The following is an 18,316-nucleotide window of genomic DNA, read 5'->3' as shown; positions in this document are numbered from 1 at the left end:
ACACTCTGAATTTGTGAACCTGAGAGAAGCCTTGTTGAATGCTCCACTTTTATCGCACCCAGATCTTACTAGAAATTTTTCCATTGCCACCGACAGTTCCAACACCGCTTTAGGCGTACACATTTTTCAGGAAATTGAAGAAGATGGTTCTACAGTAATTAAAAACATCGCATTTGCAAGCCGCATTTTGTCACCTGCTGAACGAAATTATTCCGTTACTGAACTTGAAACATTATGTGTTGTTTGGGCTTTCACGAGATTTAGGCATTTTCTTTATGGCACACATACCACCGTCTACACAGATCACAGAGCGATACAATTTTTACTTTCAGCTAAATTCACTCACGACAGATTAAGCAGATGGAAGCTTTATTTACAGGAATTTAATTTTACAATAGTTCACATTCCCGGCACACAAAATGTTGTAGCAGACGCACTATCTCGTTCTCTCAGCAACAATCAGCAAGACGTCGCAACCAACTTCTGCAAAGCAAATTTCAGCGTCATGTACATCCAGCAAGTTGCATTTGAAAATTTTATTTCATCGTCATTACAGGACATAGCAAAAGAGCAAAATAAAGACAACGTGTGGAAAGAAATTAAACACCTTTGGCAAGATAAGAATAATGTTACGATTAGACACCATTACACTGTACGCAATGACATTCTGTTTCGCCGTTCTCATCCTGACAGCAACAATTGGTTATTATGCATTCCTGATGAACTTGTTAACAAATTAATCTGGTATACTCATTTAAGTTATGCACATTACGGAGCAAGAAAATGTTTTCTTATACTGAAACTGAACTGTTATTTTAACAACATGGAGAAACGTATACGACGAGTTTTAGCGTCATGTAAAATTTGCCAGAAAGCTAAGTCAGACACCAGTTCACACATTCCTCCGTTATATCCCCTTATACCTGTTAAATTAAGACATATGGCCGCTGTAGACATTTTTGGTCCGATTCCGAGAACTAATAGAGGTTTTTGCTACATTTTAGTCGCTGTTGAACTCACTTCAAAATTTGTTACCTTCACTCCGTTACGCAAAGCTACTGCGAAAACTGTTTCGAAAGCATTTGTAAAGCATTTTCTATTTCATGTAGGGCATGTGTTAAAAGTAATTTCCGATAATACTGAGGTGACGAAAGTCATTGGACACCTCCTAATATCATGTCGAACCTTCTTTCCCCCAGCGTAGTGCAGCAACTCGACGTGGCATGGACTCAAAACGTCGTTGCAAGTCTCCTGCAGAAACACTGAAACAAACCCCCCCCCCCCCCCCACCCTCACCCACCCACTATAGAGGTAGCGTTGCCGGTGACGGATTTTGTGCATGTACTAATCTCTCGATTATGTCCCATAAATGTTCTGTGGGATTCATGTCGCGCGATCTGAGTGGCGGGATCATTTGTTGGAAGTGTGCAGAATGTTTTTCAAACGAACCGCGGGTAATTGTGGTTCAATGGTTCAAATGGCTCTGAGCACTATGGGACTTAACTTCTAAGGTCATCAGTCCCCTAGGACTTAGAACTACTTAAACCTAACTAACCTAAGGACATCACACACATCCATGCCCGCGGCAGGATTCGAACCTGCGCCCATAGCGGTCGCGCGGTTCCAGACTGTAGCGCCTTTAACCGCTTGGCCACCTGGCAATTGTGACACGATGACATGGTGCACCGATTTTCGGGAGCATGAAGTCCATGAATGGCTGTAAATGGTCTCCGGGAAGCCGAACAGAAACGTTTACCGTCAATGATCTGTTCAATTTGACCAGAGTATCCCGTTCATCCCACGTAAATACAGTCCATACCACTTTGGAATCAACATCAGCTTGCACAGTGTTTTGTTGACATTTGGGTCCATGGCTTCGTGTGGTCCGCGCCACACTCGAAAGCTACCATCAGCTCTTACACAACTGAAATCGAGACCCATCGAACCAGGGCACCGTTTTCCAGTGGTTTAGCGTCCAACCGATACGCTCACGAGCCCACGGCAGGCGCTGTAGGCGACGTCTTGCTGTCAGCAAAGACACTCACGTCGGTCGTCTGCTGCCATAGACCATTAATGCCAAATTCATCCGCACTGTCCTAAGGAATACATTCGTCGTAGGTCAGCATTGATTTCTGTGGTTATTTCACGCAGTGTTGCTTGTCTGTTAGAGCTGACAGCTCTACGCAAACGTCGTTTCTCTGGGTCCTGAAGTGAAAGCAGTCGGCCACTGTGTTCTCCGTTGCGAGAGGTAAAGCCTGAAATTCGTTATTCTCACTACACTTTTGACGTTGTGGATCTCGGAATATTGAGTTCCCTAAGTAGTTCCGAAATGGAATTTCCCACGCATCTAGCTCTAACTACCATTCCATTTTCAAAATCTGTTATCTCCCGTCGTGCCGCCATAATCACATCGGAAACCTATTCACATTAATCAAAATAATAGCACCGCCAATTCACTGCCCTTTTATACCTTGTGTAACCGATACTACCGCCATGTGTGTACAGTGTGGTCCATTGATCGTGACCGGGCCAAATGTCTCACGAAATAAGCATCAAACGAAAAAATTGCAAGCAACGATACTCGTCTAGCTTTCTAGCTTGAAGGAGGAAACCAGATGGCGCTATGGTTGGCCCTCTAGATGGAGCTGCCATAGGTCAAACGGATATCAACAACGTTTTTTTTTTTAAATTAGGAGCCACCATTTTTATTACATTTTCGTGTAGTACGTAAAGAAATATAAATGTTTTAGTTGGACCACTTTTTTCGCTTTGTGAAAGATGGCGCTGTAATAGTCACAAACGTATAAGTACGTGGTATCACGTAACATTCCACCAGTGCGGACGGTATTTGTTTCGTGATACATTACCTGTGTTAAAACGGACCGTTTGCCAATTGCGGAAAAGGTCGATATCGTGTTAATGTATGGCTATTGTGATTAAAATGCCCAACGGGCGTGTGCTAATGTATGCTGCTCGGTATCCTGGACGACATCATCCAAGTGTCCGGACCGTTCGCCGGATAGTTACGTTGTTTAAGGAAACAGGAAGCGTTCAGCCACGTCAACCACGACCTGCAACAAATGATAATGCCCAAGTAGGTGTTTTAGCTGCTTTCGCGGCTAATTCGCACATCAGTAGCAGACAAACTGCGCGAGTATCGAGAATCTCAAAAACGTCGGTGTTGAGAATGCTACATCAACCTCGATTGCACCCGTACCATATTTCTGTGCACCAGCAATTTCATGGTGACGACTTTGAACGTCGTGTACAGTTCTGCCACTGGGCACAAGAGAAATTACAGGACGATGACAGATTTTTTGCACACGTTTAATTTAGCGACGAACGTCATTCACCAACAGCGGTAACGTAAACCGGGCAACGGAAAATCCACGATGGCTGCGACAAGTGGAACAGGAGCGACCTTGGCGGGTTAATGTATGGTGCGGCATTATGGGAGGAAGGATAATTGGCCCACATTTTGTCGATGGCAATCTAAATGGTGCAATGTATGCTGATTTCCTACGTAACTTTCTACCGATGTTAGTACAAGATGTTTCACTGCATGACAGAATGGCGATGTACTTCCAACATGATGGATGGCCGGCACATACCTCGCGTGCGGTTGAAGCGGTATTGAATAGCATATGTTATGACAGGTGGATTGGCCGTCTAAGCACCATACCATGGCCCGCACGTTCACCGGATCTGACATCCCAGGATTTATTTCTGTGGGGAAAGTCGAAGGATATTTGCTATCGTGATCCACCGACAACACCTGACAACATGCGTCAGCGCTTTGTCAATGCACGTGCGAACATTAAGGAAAGCGAACAACTCGCTGTTGAGAGGAATGTCGTTACACGTATTGCCAAATGCATTGAGGTTGACGGACATCATTTTCAGCATTTATTGCATTAATGTGGTATTTACAGGTAATCAAGCTGTAACCGCATGCGTTCTCAGAAATGATTAGTTCACAAAGGTACATGTACCACATTGGAACAACCGAAATAAAATGTTCAAACGTACTTACGTTCTGTATTTTAACCTCCCTGTTACCAACTGTTCGTCTAAAATTGTAAGCCATATGTTTGTGACTATTACAGTGCCATCTGTCACAAAGCAAAAAAAGTGGTCCAAGTAAAACATTAATATTTCTTTACGTACTACACGAGTATATAATAAAAAATGGGGGTTCCTATTTGAAAAAGAAAAAACGCAGTTGATATCCGTTTGACCTATGGCAGCGCCATCTAGCGGGTCAACCATACAGTCATCTGGTTTCCCCCTTCAAGCTATAAAATTTTCGTCCTATGTAGTTTTTTCGTTTGATGCTTATTTCGTGAGAGATTTGACCCGGTCACGATCAATGAACCAACCTGTATGTGCAATCGCTATCTCATGACTTTATCACCGCAGTGTAGAGTGAAATGAAAAGGGATTGCCACAGAGACGTTTGCATTATCGCACTGTAGACACGCTTATCAGATGCGCCCAAAGTACAGAACTGTTTGTTAATTTCAAAGGTGTTTTTAGGAATATATGGAAATGAAATATTTTTGATATTGCTTTACCAACAGTTTTATTTTCGTTTCTAATAAAAAAAAACTGACCTAGCGTGGTGGCGCAGTGGTTAGCACACTGGACTCGCATTCGGGAGGACGACGGTTCAATCCCATCTCCAGCCATCCTGATTTAGGTTTTCCGTGATTTCCCTAAATCGTTTCAGGCAAATGCCGGGATGGTTCCTTTGAAAGGGCACGGCCGATATCCTTCCCCATCCTTCCCTAACCCGAGCTTGCGCTCCGTCTCTAATGACCTCGTTGTCGACGGGACGTTAAACAACACTAACCTAAAAAACTGACAAAATGAATACCCTGTAATGCCTGGTTTGTGAGCTAGTTAGAAAATAAAATAAAATCAATAAGCGATAATGAAAGTTGATAAGGGTTTACCCGCTTACTTATTCATCTCTCAGTATGCCACATTACTCTCAACTTGGCCGAAAATTTGACTGTCCAGGAAATTCATTTCGTCGTAATTCTAGAAATACCTAGGACGCATTGGTATCTTTTTCTGGAGAAAGCGGAAGAAGTCAGTTGGTATCATGTCAGGAGAAGGAGGTAATGAGGCAATGTCTGATAGCACAGAGTCCTGGACGAGATCAGCTGCTGTGTTGTCTTGGACCAAACGCAACCCCCTGGACAGCTTCTTGGTGCTCTCCTTCTTGATAGCTTTCCGTAAGCTCGTCAGGCGATTTCGGAAACACAGTACTGTGACGGAGTGCCAGTTACGAGCACAATCTGATAGCACCACATCTTGGCAGTCACATAAACCACAGCGTCGTCTTACCCGGTGATGACTGAGGTCTTCGTCGACTCAGGCAGCGATGGATCCCCATGTTTCCGTTTAGTGCTGTTTCTCTTTTTCTCACGGACGCAATGTTACTCTCATCCAAGGCGATTAGGCGGCTAAATGTAAAGTTATCTGGTGTCGCCCAACACACTTGCATCATTTCAGCTGATACCTCGGTACTCTGAATATGATCAAGCTTAGTAGAAAACCGTAGTATTGATACAAAACTGAAGGCTGGCACAGCTTTGGGTCGGGAAGAGTTGGGGGGCATCGTCAAACGTGTAGAAAGGCTAATGAATTAAGGTCGTCATATGCCTGACGAGATTACGGAAAGCGATCAAGAAGGAGAGCACCAAGAAGCTGTCCAGGGGTTGCGTTTGGTCCAAGACAACACAGCAGCTGATCTCGTCCAGGACTCTGTGCTATCAGACATTGCCTCATTACCTCCTTCTCCCGACATGATACCGCCCGCTTCTTCCGCTTTCTCCAGAAAAAGATACCAATGCGTCCTAGGTATTTCTAGAATTACGACGAAATGAATTTCCTGGACAGTCAAATTTTCGGCCAGGTTGAGAGTAATGTGGCATACTGAGAGATGAATAAGTAAGCGGGTAACACCATTATCAACTTGAACAGGCAATACTGAAACAATGTTTTCATCATAGCTTGTGAATGATACTCACGCTCACAAATGCCCTGCGTGAAACGTGGTAGAATTTTCCAGCAGTGACCCCAAGGGGCCTCTGAGCTCGCAGCAGAATAATTATGAGAGCCTTCTGCATCTTCTGTGGAGCGCCTGGCCACCCGCACATGTACACAGAATTCACCAGACGGGAGTTCTGCAAATAAAAAGTCAGCTTATGAAGAACTTTTTGGCTCAAAATGGCTCTGAGCACTATGCGACTTAACTTCTGAGGTCATCAGTCGCCTAGAACTTAGAAGTAATTAAACCTAACTAACCTAAGGATATCACACACATCCATGCCCGAGGCAGGATTCGAACCTGCGACAGTAGCGGTCGCTCGGCTCCAGGCTGTAGCGCCTAGAACCGCACGGCCACTCCTGCCGGCGAAGAACTTTTTCTCCGCTGTAAATTAATACAGTCAATTTTAGTGATATCCGACCACTGAAAATCTGATTTAATGAAATTTCTCTCTTCTTTTGTTACATTAATCACGCAATTAATAACTGCCTGCTGCAAATGACATGACCCATATAGATTAAGAAATATCTCTGAAACTAAAGATAAATCGGTGGAAGCTGCAGATAAGTGCTCTCCTGTCGTTATTGCCTTCACGGCTGTTAAACTTCGACAGTTTATGGGTGAATACCTCCACTTAATGTCAAATATGTACAGCAATCCGCAGAGTGATATTAGATGGAGAGAAGATTTTAAGAAGCAAGCAGACTGAGGCAGATTCCTGAGGATCACTGCAAGTGTTATGAAGAATTTTCCACGGACTCAACGTGGCACCATTAGTGTACGATTAAATGCAAATTTCAAGTGGTCTTTTACATACATAAAACATTCAAACCTATGAGCATCAAATTAAGATATAAGATCGCGAGAAGAGAAGGAGACAGAAGATTCATCGAGAGATGCGATAGATCGTTAAAATCCCGAGTTGGTTGGAGAGTCTTGCCCATCGTACTCGAAACATTCCCAATTGGGGAGAGATCTGGCAACCTTGGTAGCCAAGGTAAGGTCTGACAAACGCGAAGGCAATCACTTTACTATCTCACTGACGTCTAGGGCGCCTCCAGACAGGTCTCCACTGATCATCAAGACTCAGTTCGAAGCGATACTCTATCGCTAAGGACAATTCCGCTCCAGTCAATAAGACGCCCTACACAGCGGTGGGATACCAACCTGATTGCCACCCTCCGTATTGTTTGACAACAAGGCATGATGTTACAGAGTGGCATTTCGCATCCTCGACACCCTTAAAGCACAGCGGTGCAATGATGATATTGTACGTCCCGTTTCGTTGCTCTCCATGGAAGACCATCTATTGCTTTTATTTCAGCAAGATAATTCCCACTCGCCCAAGGCGAGTTTCTACTTGTTATCTTCGTGCTTGCCAAATCCTACTTTGTCCAGAAATGTCATTGCACCTCTCCGCAATTGAGAACGTTCAAGCATTATGGACAGGGCTCTCCCATCTCGGGATTTTGGCCATCTAACACGGTAGTTGGGCAGAATTTGGCACAATGTCCCTTAGGAGAACACCCAGTAACTTTATAAATCAATATCAATCGGAAAAACTGCTTACACGAGGATCAGAGCTGGACTAAGACACTACCGTCTCGTTCAATTGCTCTTTCTCTTGAATAAATGCTCTAATTTGTCTGAAACTGTAATCATTTGTTTGTCTGTACATGTGCATCTCCGCTACTGATTTATGATTCGTTCGGAGAATTCCTTTGTGGCGCACTTTGTTTCTTCTTAGAGTCTATTACATTGAGTCGGTAGCTGTCCTTGTTGAGTGTAGCTACTTGTAATGTTATTCTCTGATTAAAACAGGTTGCCATTTCTAGTTGGAGCCCAATATAGCTCATCTGGGCCGATAAAGGTGACCTGTATTTTATTAAAATGTTATGGGGAGCAATCAGATGAAAACGGATCACCCATCGCCACGAGATCGTGGAACAGTTCTATTCAAATGTAATCACCACACGTGTAGAGATATGTATCCCACTTGCTTTCAGTCAGATGAGAAAATGCAAGAGCAGGTGCGGTTGTCGGCCCCTCAGCGTGCGACCGTGTTCTGTTCAACAGGAATTTATCATCTCTTTGCACCGTGGGATAAGTGTCTTAATGTCTTAACCAGTGTGGTGATTATTGTTGAACTGAACAATTACAAGGTCTGTGACGGTGTTAGGTTTTTGCTTGACTGCCCTTTATATCTGAATAGGTTTGACAATAAGTTCTGCTGTATATTAGCGATGCCAATTTTGGCTGAGCGTAACGTCGTTTTATTTCTACTGCAACGAGTTTCTTGAATTCATTGTTTGTGTTACTGACCGCCAAAGCTTTCATTTACTTAAAGAGTTACATATTTTAATATATTGTTTAATATAAAATATATTTACTACATGCATATTCTCACACATCCCCCAGCCAAACTCTGCTCCACCACAAATCTTCACCACAGCTACAATAATATGCAAACTTGATACAAAGAAAGAAGCTGCCTGTATTATATTGTTCTATAATTTTCATCTAGAGGAGGAGTGCAGTTAATTTGTAACTTCCACTTGACATCTGGAATATTATTATGGCCAATCAAATGAAGTGCCTCAATAATATTGCTGCATCTAAATTGTTCTATAAGCGTACAAAATATATTTAGCAGGCACTGAAGTAATATCTGACTGTCCATCCTACCGGTAGCATAACAACCAATTTATCAAGCACGTTTTTGGAGTGAAGAAGATAACGCATCAGGAAAAATTAGTTAATGTTACTGGCCAAATAATATACAGTAACTTTGCTTTCATTACTTTTGATCTTGGATCCACCTGTAGTATCATGTTTATTGACCGATGTCACATTTTCTGACATTTCGGTACAATTACCCATGCTTATGATTGTGTGTTTAAAGTGTTATTTTATCTTAAAACATACACAGTTTGTTTATCATAATATACAACTATAGCTAATAACTCCAATCACGAATGAAAATTCGCTCTTTGTACCAGAATAAAATTGTTTGCTTTATTTTTCAAATTTTATAAATATTTTCAGTACAACCACATATGGTGCAACCGTTGTAACTTAATTGCTCTACAAAACTAATAAAAAATACACACGCACACTGCATTACTCATATAATCCACATGTTGTGCTTCACTTGCCTCTTTTGGTGCGAAGTGCGAATTTTCTTTCAATTATTCTACCAGACATGAAACAAAGCAAAATTGGTCTGCCTTTTTACCCAAATACATATAGATTTATTCTTTTACATTACAAAGCACATGGTACTCCTGCTGGTCCAACTTGCAACTGAGTGTTTTGTTGATGCACCGTGGAAACTACATGAAACTTTTCCCCCATATATCACCAGCTTAAAACAAAATTATTACATATTGCCCCATAGGTTGAAAACTGCGCTCAGTATTGTTGGGACAAAGATGGGCAGGTGACAGGGTGACTACCATTACCCCTAATGCTTTAGGGTGGGTCAATAATGACCAGCTGGTAGGGTGACTAGAACTACCCCTGATACTATAGGTTGAGGCAATTGAGCCGAGCGTGGCTCGTGTTCCCACCATGTCTTATCATACATCCTGTACTTTTTTAACTACCACATCGTTATGTTAGTTTCAATTTCTGTTGTCAGTGAGTTGCTGCTTTGCCTGCCCGTGAGAGGCAACAGCAGAGCTTATCGATATAGCCCTGTTGTATTATCTTTGCTGACTGCTGTTGCTCCTCGGTTGACGTCTGTTGTGCAGCGAGTTGGAACCTTCGACCATAGATACTAGTAGACTGGCCTTGTTGTGCAGAATCTATAGGGCTGGTGTGGTTCCAACATAAACCACGTGACTGTTGGCAAAACGTGGCGGGATTTCAAATCAGCGGTCTGCCATCCTATGTTTGTATCGTATTTCACCCACATTTCTCAGTTGACTGCCAAACGCTTCCAACAAAAATTACTTTTTTATTTGCGAAAAATTATGTCAGAACTACATTTGACCTGGATTTGTTCACAGTACCATTTATAAAATCTAACAAATACATCCAACGCCCCTCTGGTGGGCAGCGGGACGAAATTACTATAAACTATCAATTAAAGTAAAATGTCATTAAAATTCTTTTAAGCGGTAAGAGTGGGCTCGTGTCAAAACTTCTAACATTGGATTCGCCGCGTTTTGAGCTCTAGTCACTTATAAAAGAAAATGTGATATGGGAATTATGTCAACTATAGGTCCCAAAATTGTTGACTTTAGGAGCAGGTATCAATTTTAGGTGCACTCTAAAGGTTCAGTTCCTACTATTTTTACAAAAGTTTAAACTATCAGTTTAAAAAAATGATGTTTTAGATGAAAGGTGAGACTTTGAAGTTTCAGAAAATAATTTTGGAGTCTACATTTATTTAATAGTATGCCATTCCCACCGTTACCTTGTGTTTGATTGTTTCTCCCTTTTCCTGCATGCACACCACAATCTGTCTCCCTATGGCAGCCCTCCCACCGTCCTTTCGAGTCCTCCCTCGGACATGTGTGTGAGTGTGTGTGTGTGTGTGTGTGTCTGTGTGTGTGTGTGTGTGTGTGTGTATTGTTCTTAGCATAATTTAGTTTACGCCACTTTAAGTAGTGCATAAGTCTAGGGACCGATGAGCAGTTTGGTCCCTTAGGAATTCATACACATTTAAACATTTGAACCTGTTGTTGTTGTGGCCTTCAGTCCTGCAGCTCTCCATGCTACTCTATCCAGAGCAAGCTTTTCATCTTCAATTATCTACTGCAACCTAAATCCTCCTGAATCTGCTTAGTGTATTCATCTCTTGATCTTACACTACAATTTTTACCCTCCAAACTGTCCTCCAATACTAAATTGGTGAGCCCTTGATGCCTCAGAACTTGTCCTATCAACCGATCCCTTCTTCTATACAAGTTGTGCCATAAATTTCTCTTCTCCCCAATTCTATTCAGTACCTCCTCATTAACTAAGCGATCTACCCATCTAATATTCAGCATTCTTCTGCAGCATCACATTTCGAAAGCTTCTATTCACTTCTTGTTTAAACTATTTATCGTCCATATTTCACTTCCATACAGGGCTACACTCCGTACAAATACATTCGAAAAAGACTTCCTGGCACTCAAGTCTATACTCAGCGTTAACAAATAACTCTTCTTCAGAGACGCTTACCTTGCCATTGACAGTCTGCAATTTACATCCTCTCTACTTCGACCATCATCAGTCTGCTACTTTCATTGTCTAATTTCGTAACCTAATTCCCACAGAATCACCTGATTTACTTCGACTACACTTCATTACCCTCGTTTTCCTTTTGTTGATGTTCATCTTATATCCTCCTTTCAAGACTGTCCATTCCGTTCAACTGGTCTTCCATCTCCTTTGCTGTCTCCCTGACAGAATTACAATATCATAGGCAAACCTCAAAGTTTTTATTTCTTCTCCATTGATTTCAATTACTACTCCGAATTTTCCTTTGTTTCCTTTACTGCTTGCTCAATATACAGAGTGAATAATATCGGGGAGAGGCTACAACCCTGTCTCACTCCCTTCCCAACCACTGCTACTCTTTCATGCCGCTCGACTGGTATGACTGCCATCTGGTTTCTGTACAAATTGCAAATAGCCTTTCGCACCCTGTATTTTACCCTTGCCACCTTCAGAATTTGAAAGAGATTATTCCAGTCAACATTGTCAAAAGCTTTATCTAAGTCTACAAATGCTAGAAACGTAGGTTTGTTTTTTCTTAATCTATCTCCTAAGATAAATGGTGGGGGTCAGTATTACCACAAGTGTTCCAACATTTCTACAGAACCCAATCTGACCTCCCCGAGGTCGACTTCTACCAGTTTTTCCATTCATGTGTAAAGTGTTCGTGTTAGTATTCTGCACCCGTGATTTATTAAACTGATAATTCAGTAATTTTCACACCTGTCAACACTTGCTTTATTTGGTATTAGAATTATTATATTCTTCTTGAAGCCTGAAGGTATTTCGCCTGTCTCATACGTGTTGCTCACCAGATGGAAGAGTTTTGTCAGAGCTGGCTCTCCCGTTGCTATCAGTAATTCTAACGGAAACTTGTCTAATCCCAGGGCCTTGTTTCGACTTAGGTCTTTCACTCACTGTCAAACTCTTCATGCAGTATCACATCCCCTATTTCTTCTTCATCTATGGCCTTTTCCATTTTCATAATATTTCCCTCAAGAATATCGCCCTTGTATAAACCGTCTATATATTCCTTCCACCTTTCTGCGTTCCCTTCTTTGCGTGGAACTGGTTTTCCATTTGAGCTCTTGATATTCATACAGGTGGTTCTCTTTTCTCCAAAGGTCTCTTTGATTTTTCCTGTAGGCCGTGTCTACCTTACCCCTAACGATATACGCCTCTAAATGCTTACATTTGTCCTCTAGCCATCCCCGCTCAGACATTTCGCACTTCCTGTCGATCTCATATTTGAGACGTTTGTACTCCTTTTTGCCTACTTCATTTAGTGCACTTTTATATTTTCTCCTTTAATCAATTAAATTCAGTATCTCTTCTGTTTCCCAAGGATTTCTACTAGCCCTTGCCTTTTTACCTACTTGATCCTCTGTTGCCTTTACTATTTCATCTCTCAAAGCTACCCATTTTTCCCCCTATTTGTCAAATGTTCCATAATGCTCTCTCTGAAACCCTCTACAACCTCTGGTTCTTTCAGTTTATCTAGGTCCCATCTCCTTAAATTCCCACCTCTTGCAGTTTCTTCAGCTTATAACCAACACATTGTGGTCTGAGTCCACATCTGCCCCTGGAAATGTCTTACAGTTTAAAACCTTTTTCCTAAATCTCTGTCTTACCATTATGTAATATATCTGAAACATTCCTTGTCTCCAGGTCTCTTCCACGTACATAACCTTCTTTCATGATTCTTAAATCAAATGTTAGCTACAATTATGTTATGCTCTGTGCGAAAGACTACCAGGCGACTTCCTCTTCCATTCCTTGCCTCCATTCCATATTTACCACTACCTTTCCTTCTCTTGCTTTTCCTACTATCGAATTCCAGTCCCCAATGACTATTAAAATTTTGTCTCCCTTCAGTATCTGAATAATTTCTTTTATCTCATTGTACATTTCTTCAGTCTCTTCGTCATCTCCGGAGCTAGTTTGCATATAAATTTGTACTACTGTGGTAGGCGTGGGCTTCGTGTCCATCTTGGCTACAATAATACATTCACTATGCTGTTCGTAGTAGCTTACCAGTGTTCCTATTTTTTACTCATTATTAAACCTACTCCTGCATTACCCCTATTTCATTTTGTATTTACAACCCTTTATTCACCTGACCAGAAGTCTTGTTCCTCCTGCCACCGAACGTCACTAATGCCCACTATATCTAACTTTAACCTATCTATTTCCCTTTTTAAGTTTTCTAACCTACCAACCCGAATAAGGGATGTGACATTCCACGCTCCGATCCGTAGAACGCCAGTTTTCTTTCTTCTGATAACGACGTCCACCTGAGTAGCCCCTGCCCGGAGATCCGAATGGGGGACTATTTTACCTCCGGAATATTATACCCAAGAGGGCGCCTTCATCATTTAACCGTACAGTAAATCTGCATGCCCTCGGGGAAAATTACGTCTGTAGTTTCCCCTTGCTTTCAGCCGTTTGCAGTACCATCACAGCAAAGTCGGTTTGGTTAGTGTTACAAGACCAGATCTGTCAGTCATCCCGACTGTTGCCCCTGCAACCACTGAAAAGGCTGCTGCCCCTCTTCAGGAACCACATGTTTATCTGGCCTCTCAAGAAATACCTCTCCTTTGTGGTAGCACCTGCGCTACGGATATCTATGTCGCTGAGGACCGCATGCCTCCCACCAACGGCCAGATCCACAGTTCATGGGGGGAGGGGGGGGGGGGAAGCATTTGAACCTATGGCGCCATATTTTCAAGTGGTGGCAGGATGTAGAACTATTATTTTTTTCAGCACAGTCTGTGAGTGCATCAGTTAATGAACTATCCTACAAAGATTCAGCATCCTGTGATGTATATAGCATGTACTGCAAAACGTGGAACACCATCAGTTTAATTATGACCACCTAGCACAACAACTGAAGTATGCTCATTGCCAAATGCAGCTTAACATTTATATTAGACCGCTAGCGTCAATAATCGAACGGTGTGTGTTTTTTACTGTCGTAGAGGAAGTTCTTGTCGTAATTTGATACAATATTCACACAACTTTTGGTTAAAATTTGGTACAGTAATCTAATTATTTACGTTACGAGTACGCTTGACGATGTACGTTAGATGAGCTGTAGTGCCATGTCTGTTTTGTAACATTATGAAGCAAATCTTTAGTTATTTTCGTAAATAACTGTGGTACTACGTCGAAATATGGTTGTCAAGAAATAGAGCTTTGCCTCTAAGAGACTCTTTAAGATAAATGGGACGGAATTCTGTATATATGATGTACATCTGCACAAAACAAATGATTCCAATTTAAGAAAATTTGGTTGATTTATTCAAGAGAAAAGATTCAGAAACCTAACAATTCAATAACGCAATGGTCAAACTCTGTCCCTCGTGCAAGCCGTTATTCGGATTGCCATTGATTGGCAGAGTTGTTGGATGTCATCCTGAGAGCCATCGTGTCAAATTATGTCCAATTGGCGCATTAGATTGTCTAAATCCCTAGATGGTTCGCGGGCCCTGCCCATAATGCTCGACACGTTGTCATTTGGGGGACAGGTCCGGCGACCTTTCTGACCTTGGTGTGATTTCACAAGCAGGAAGACAACCAGTAGAAAACTCTATCCTTGTGAGGGCGGGTGTTCTTTTCCAGAAATGTAAGTCCAGGGTGACTTGCATTGAAGGGCAACAAAGCGAGGTACACAGAATCATCGATGTACTGCTGTGCTGTAAGGGAGCTGTGTATGACAGTGCATATGGTCCTGCTGTGAAAAGCAATGACCGTCATTCCTGCTTGCCAGTCTGTATAGCAAGCGACAGCCATACTGGTTTCCCACCACAGTCTGAGGCGTCACCAGACAAGTCTTCGGCATGGAATGTCGTTAATTGGAGTAGAATGTCTTCAGTGATGAGTCCCGTTTCGAAATGAGCCCTGAAGACCAGCGAAGATGTGTCTCGAGAAGCGTTTTGTCTAAAATATGGGCTGTTAACCGGAGTGGTGGTCATTTCTCTTCGTAGCAGTACCCCTTTGGTTGTTGTCCGCAGCACCCTTACTGTATAGCAATACATTCTACGTCGTTTTATTGCCCTCCATCGCAAGCCATTCTGAGCCTACATTTCAGCAAGATTGTGCCCACCGGCACAGGGCCATAGATTGTACTACTTGTCTTCGTGCTTGCCAAACCTTACGCTGACCACCTCGGTCACCGGTTATCTCTCCAATTTCGAGCATTATGGGCTGGACACCTCTAACTGTCTCGGTATTTTGACGGTCTAACATGGCAGCTCGACATAATTTGACACTATAACCCTCCGGATGACATCCAGCAATGCTATCAATCAACGTCAAGCCGAATGACTGCTTGCGTAAGGGCTGGATGTGAATCAATCCGTTATTGGGTTGCTCAATTTGCGTAGTTTTTTCTCTTGAATAAAGCATCCAGTTTTTCTTAAATTGTAAACATTTGTTTGTCTTTACGTTTACACAATATCTGTCTGTTTACCCCCATTCGGACAATTCCTTCGTGGTGTCACTTATTCATTCTTTTTTTTTCTTTAATCGTGTGGAAGAGTTAAATTATGAGAATAGTGTCGTGTGTTTTAAACTCTAAACTTTGAGGTTTTTTTAATAATGTAAACATTTTGTCTTGGTGCAAATACCTTAATGTCGCATGTGATCAGAGATCAGTAGTTAGTCTTGCGTATTGTGATACAGACCCTACATGAGTTTAGCATTTAGAAGAATTATGTAATATGGTAAACAATTGTACTATGGTTGAAATGTCGCCTTTTCAAGCTGTTGAACTTTTCCCTCTTTGTGGACCATTTCCATATCTTTCTTCGAGCATATGATGTTTACATTTAGCCAGCCGGTGTGGCCGTGCGGTTCTCGGCGCTTCAGTCAAAACCGCATGACCACTACGGTCGCAAGTTCGAATCCTGCCTCGGGCATGGATGTGTGTGATGTCCTTAGGTTAGTTAGGTGTAATTAGTTCTAAGTTCTAGGCGACTGATGACCTCAGAAGTTAAGTCGCATAGTGCTCAGAGCCATTTGAATCTATTTTGTTTACATTTCGTAACTGGAACGTTATGAAATTAAACTTGTGTATTAAGAATGTGTGTAGTTTCAGCGGTTCATTGCACTGATGATCTCGTCAAACTGCCCCACATGTGTTATGGTTTGTTGTGCTAAATGATCATAAAAAATGCCTAGAGATGCTACCACACAAGTCCAGAAGGAAAGGAAACAAAATTACATTATTTATTCAGTAACGCTTATTATCGTTTTCTTGATGCATTACCTTCCTTCCAGCTAAAATGGTACATGATCTGTCGGTATTTGTTCTACACAGTCTCATTTAGGTTTGGATGAACTGTCAAATATTATTGCATTGTCAGCTGCAAGAATGTTATCCTGCTTGAAACAATTTATAGATGTAAATAAGGGTATTGCGTCTAATTTGAGAGTACAAAGTGATGTTTTAGGCGTCAAGTGTAAGTTACACTTGAATAGCACTCTTGCAGGGTCTGAACCATTAGTTTAGCGAATATGTGTTTCCTAGAACACTAGTACAACTTACAGATGTTAATAATATTGACATAACCTTGTGTGTTTGCTTACATATTTTTGATAAATAATACATCAGTTTTGTACTGCCAGTAACATAGCATTATTTACGCCTAGGTGGAACTCCGAAGTATTACTGATTAGACATAGTTATAAAACTGCTTTGAGCAGTGTCTGTGCTTACATTTTCTGCACTTTTTGACATAGAAATCGTTAATTTTTACGTCGATTGTGCCTTGCAGCAAGTGTGGTTCGATGGTTGAACCGTTCTCCTTGAGAAATGGGAGATGTGGTGAATAAAACTGGGGATAGGGTGTTTCGTTTTAATGGCCAGTGAATACTGGAAAGTTTCAATTTATTGCATGGTACAAACCTGGGCTGGTACTGTCTGTCTCATTTTAATTGCTAATAAGACAATGGTCCGTGACTGACAGTTTCACGGGATATTTAAAAATATACTGCCAGTAATTTCCTGTAGTAAATATGAATTTCCCACCAGCACGAACAAGCATTTAGAATTTCTCACCAGAGCCATCTTCCATTTTTGAATATCATGCCAGCACTACTGGTATACTAATGTATCCCAATGTCAAACCACTTTAAATACAAATTCAACTTCGTTTCACACGACAAACATTCTGTACCGTCATGGGCGTCCACAAAGGATGGGATGGGAAGAGGGGGGGGGGTGCCCCCCCATGACTTGTAGCACAGTCCTTATTCACATCTGGATAACCATCAACTGCCTATCATATAATAAGTTTCTTGTGTCAAGTATAAAATTTAGTTCCTATTGAAATACAAGTTTCGACAACTGACCAGCTTATTTATTTTTAAAAAAATGGCCAATTTTTTGTCTTTGAACCTCCCACGCCGATCCCAGGGAAAAATTTGCGGATGCTTACGTTCTCTGCAAATGAATTTCCAAACAGAAAGAGTTAGAAATTGTCAATGTGCGTAACAAAATCTCAGCTGTATAAGAGCTTACATTGTAGTAGTATTTACATTTAAAGTTTATTACATTTCCACTTTTACATCACAGAGATGTCGGAAATATGACTCATGGAAGATATACACATCTGAACTAAGCCTAGATAATTGAAAGATAACGCTTATTTTTACATTAGTGATGAAAAATTTTCTGCGCAACATTTTCTGTGTCAGTCGTTACATTGTTATCACAGTTGGTGCGTTCTTTAGTTACGAGTGAAAAATATTCTGTGATATTCTGCAACTCGTCTCTCTTCGGCACATTTTATCTGTTGCAACAAGTTTTCGTTGCAGTAATTTCGTTTAATAAAGTGCTCATTTATAGCCAAATATTTTCTTCCTGTATTTTTAGTAGGAGCTCACACTTGCCGAAAAGATAATTGATGTAGCTGAGTTTTTTCATTGTTTCCTGCATACGACTGTGTTCAGTAAGACCATAGATAACACAAGCCTCCGTAATGTACCAACGATTGCCAGTATTAAATCATATCAAACACACTGATTACGTCATGAGGGAAAGAGGAG

The 18,316-nt window shown here is 41.6% G+C and overlaps 1 protein-coding gene across 1 annotated transcript in view; it reads right to left on the bottom strand.

The window, feature by feature from the left end:
• Positions 1-18,316, bottom strand: part of LOC126094966 (odorant receptor Or2-like) — a 210,509-nt gene that overhangs the window by 10,737 nt on the left and 181,456 nt on the right. The window contains exon 6 of the mRNA XM_049909620.1: positions 6,039-6,194. Coding sequence (XP_049765577.1) covers positions 6,039-6,194 — 156 coding nt within the window. The remainder of the gene's footprint in view (positions 1-6,038; positions 6,195-18,316) is intronic.

Source organism: Schistocerca cancellata, chromosome 8, assembly GCF_023864275.1.
Source record: "Schistocerca cancellata isolate TAMUIC-IGC-003103 chromosome 8, iqSchCanc2.1, whole genome shotgun sequence".
NCBI lineage: Eukaryota > Metazoa > Arthropoda > Insecta > Orthoptera > Acrididae > Schistocerca > Schistocerca cancellata.
This window is presented reverse-complemented; position numbering and strand designations above follow the sequence as displayed.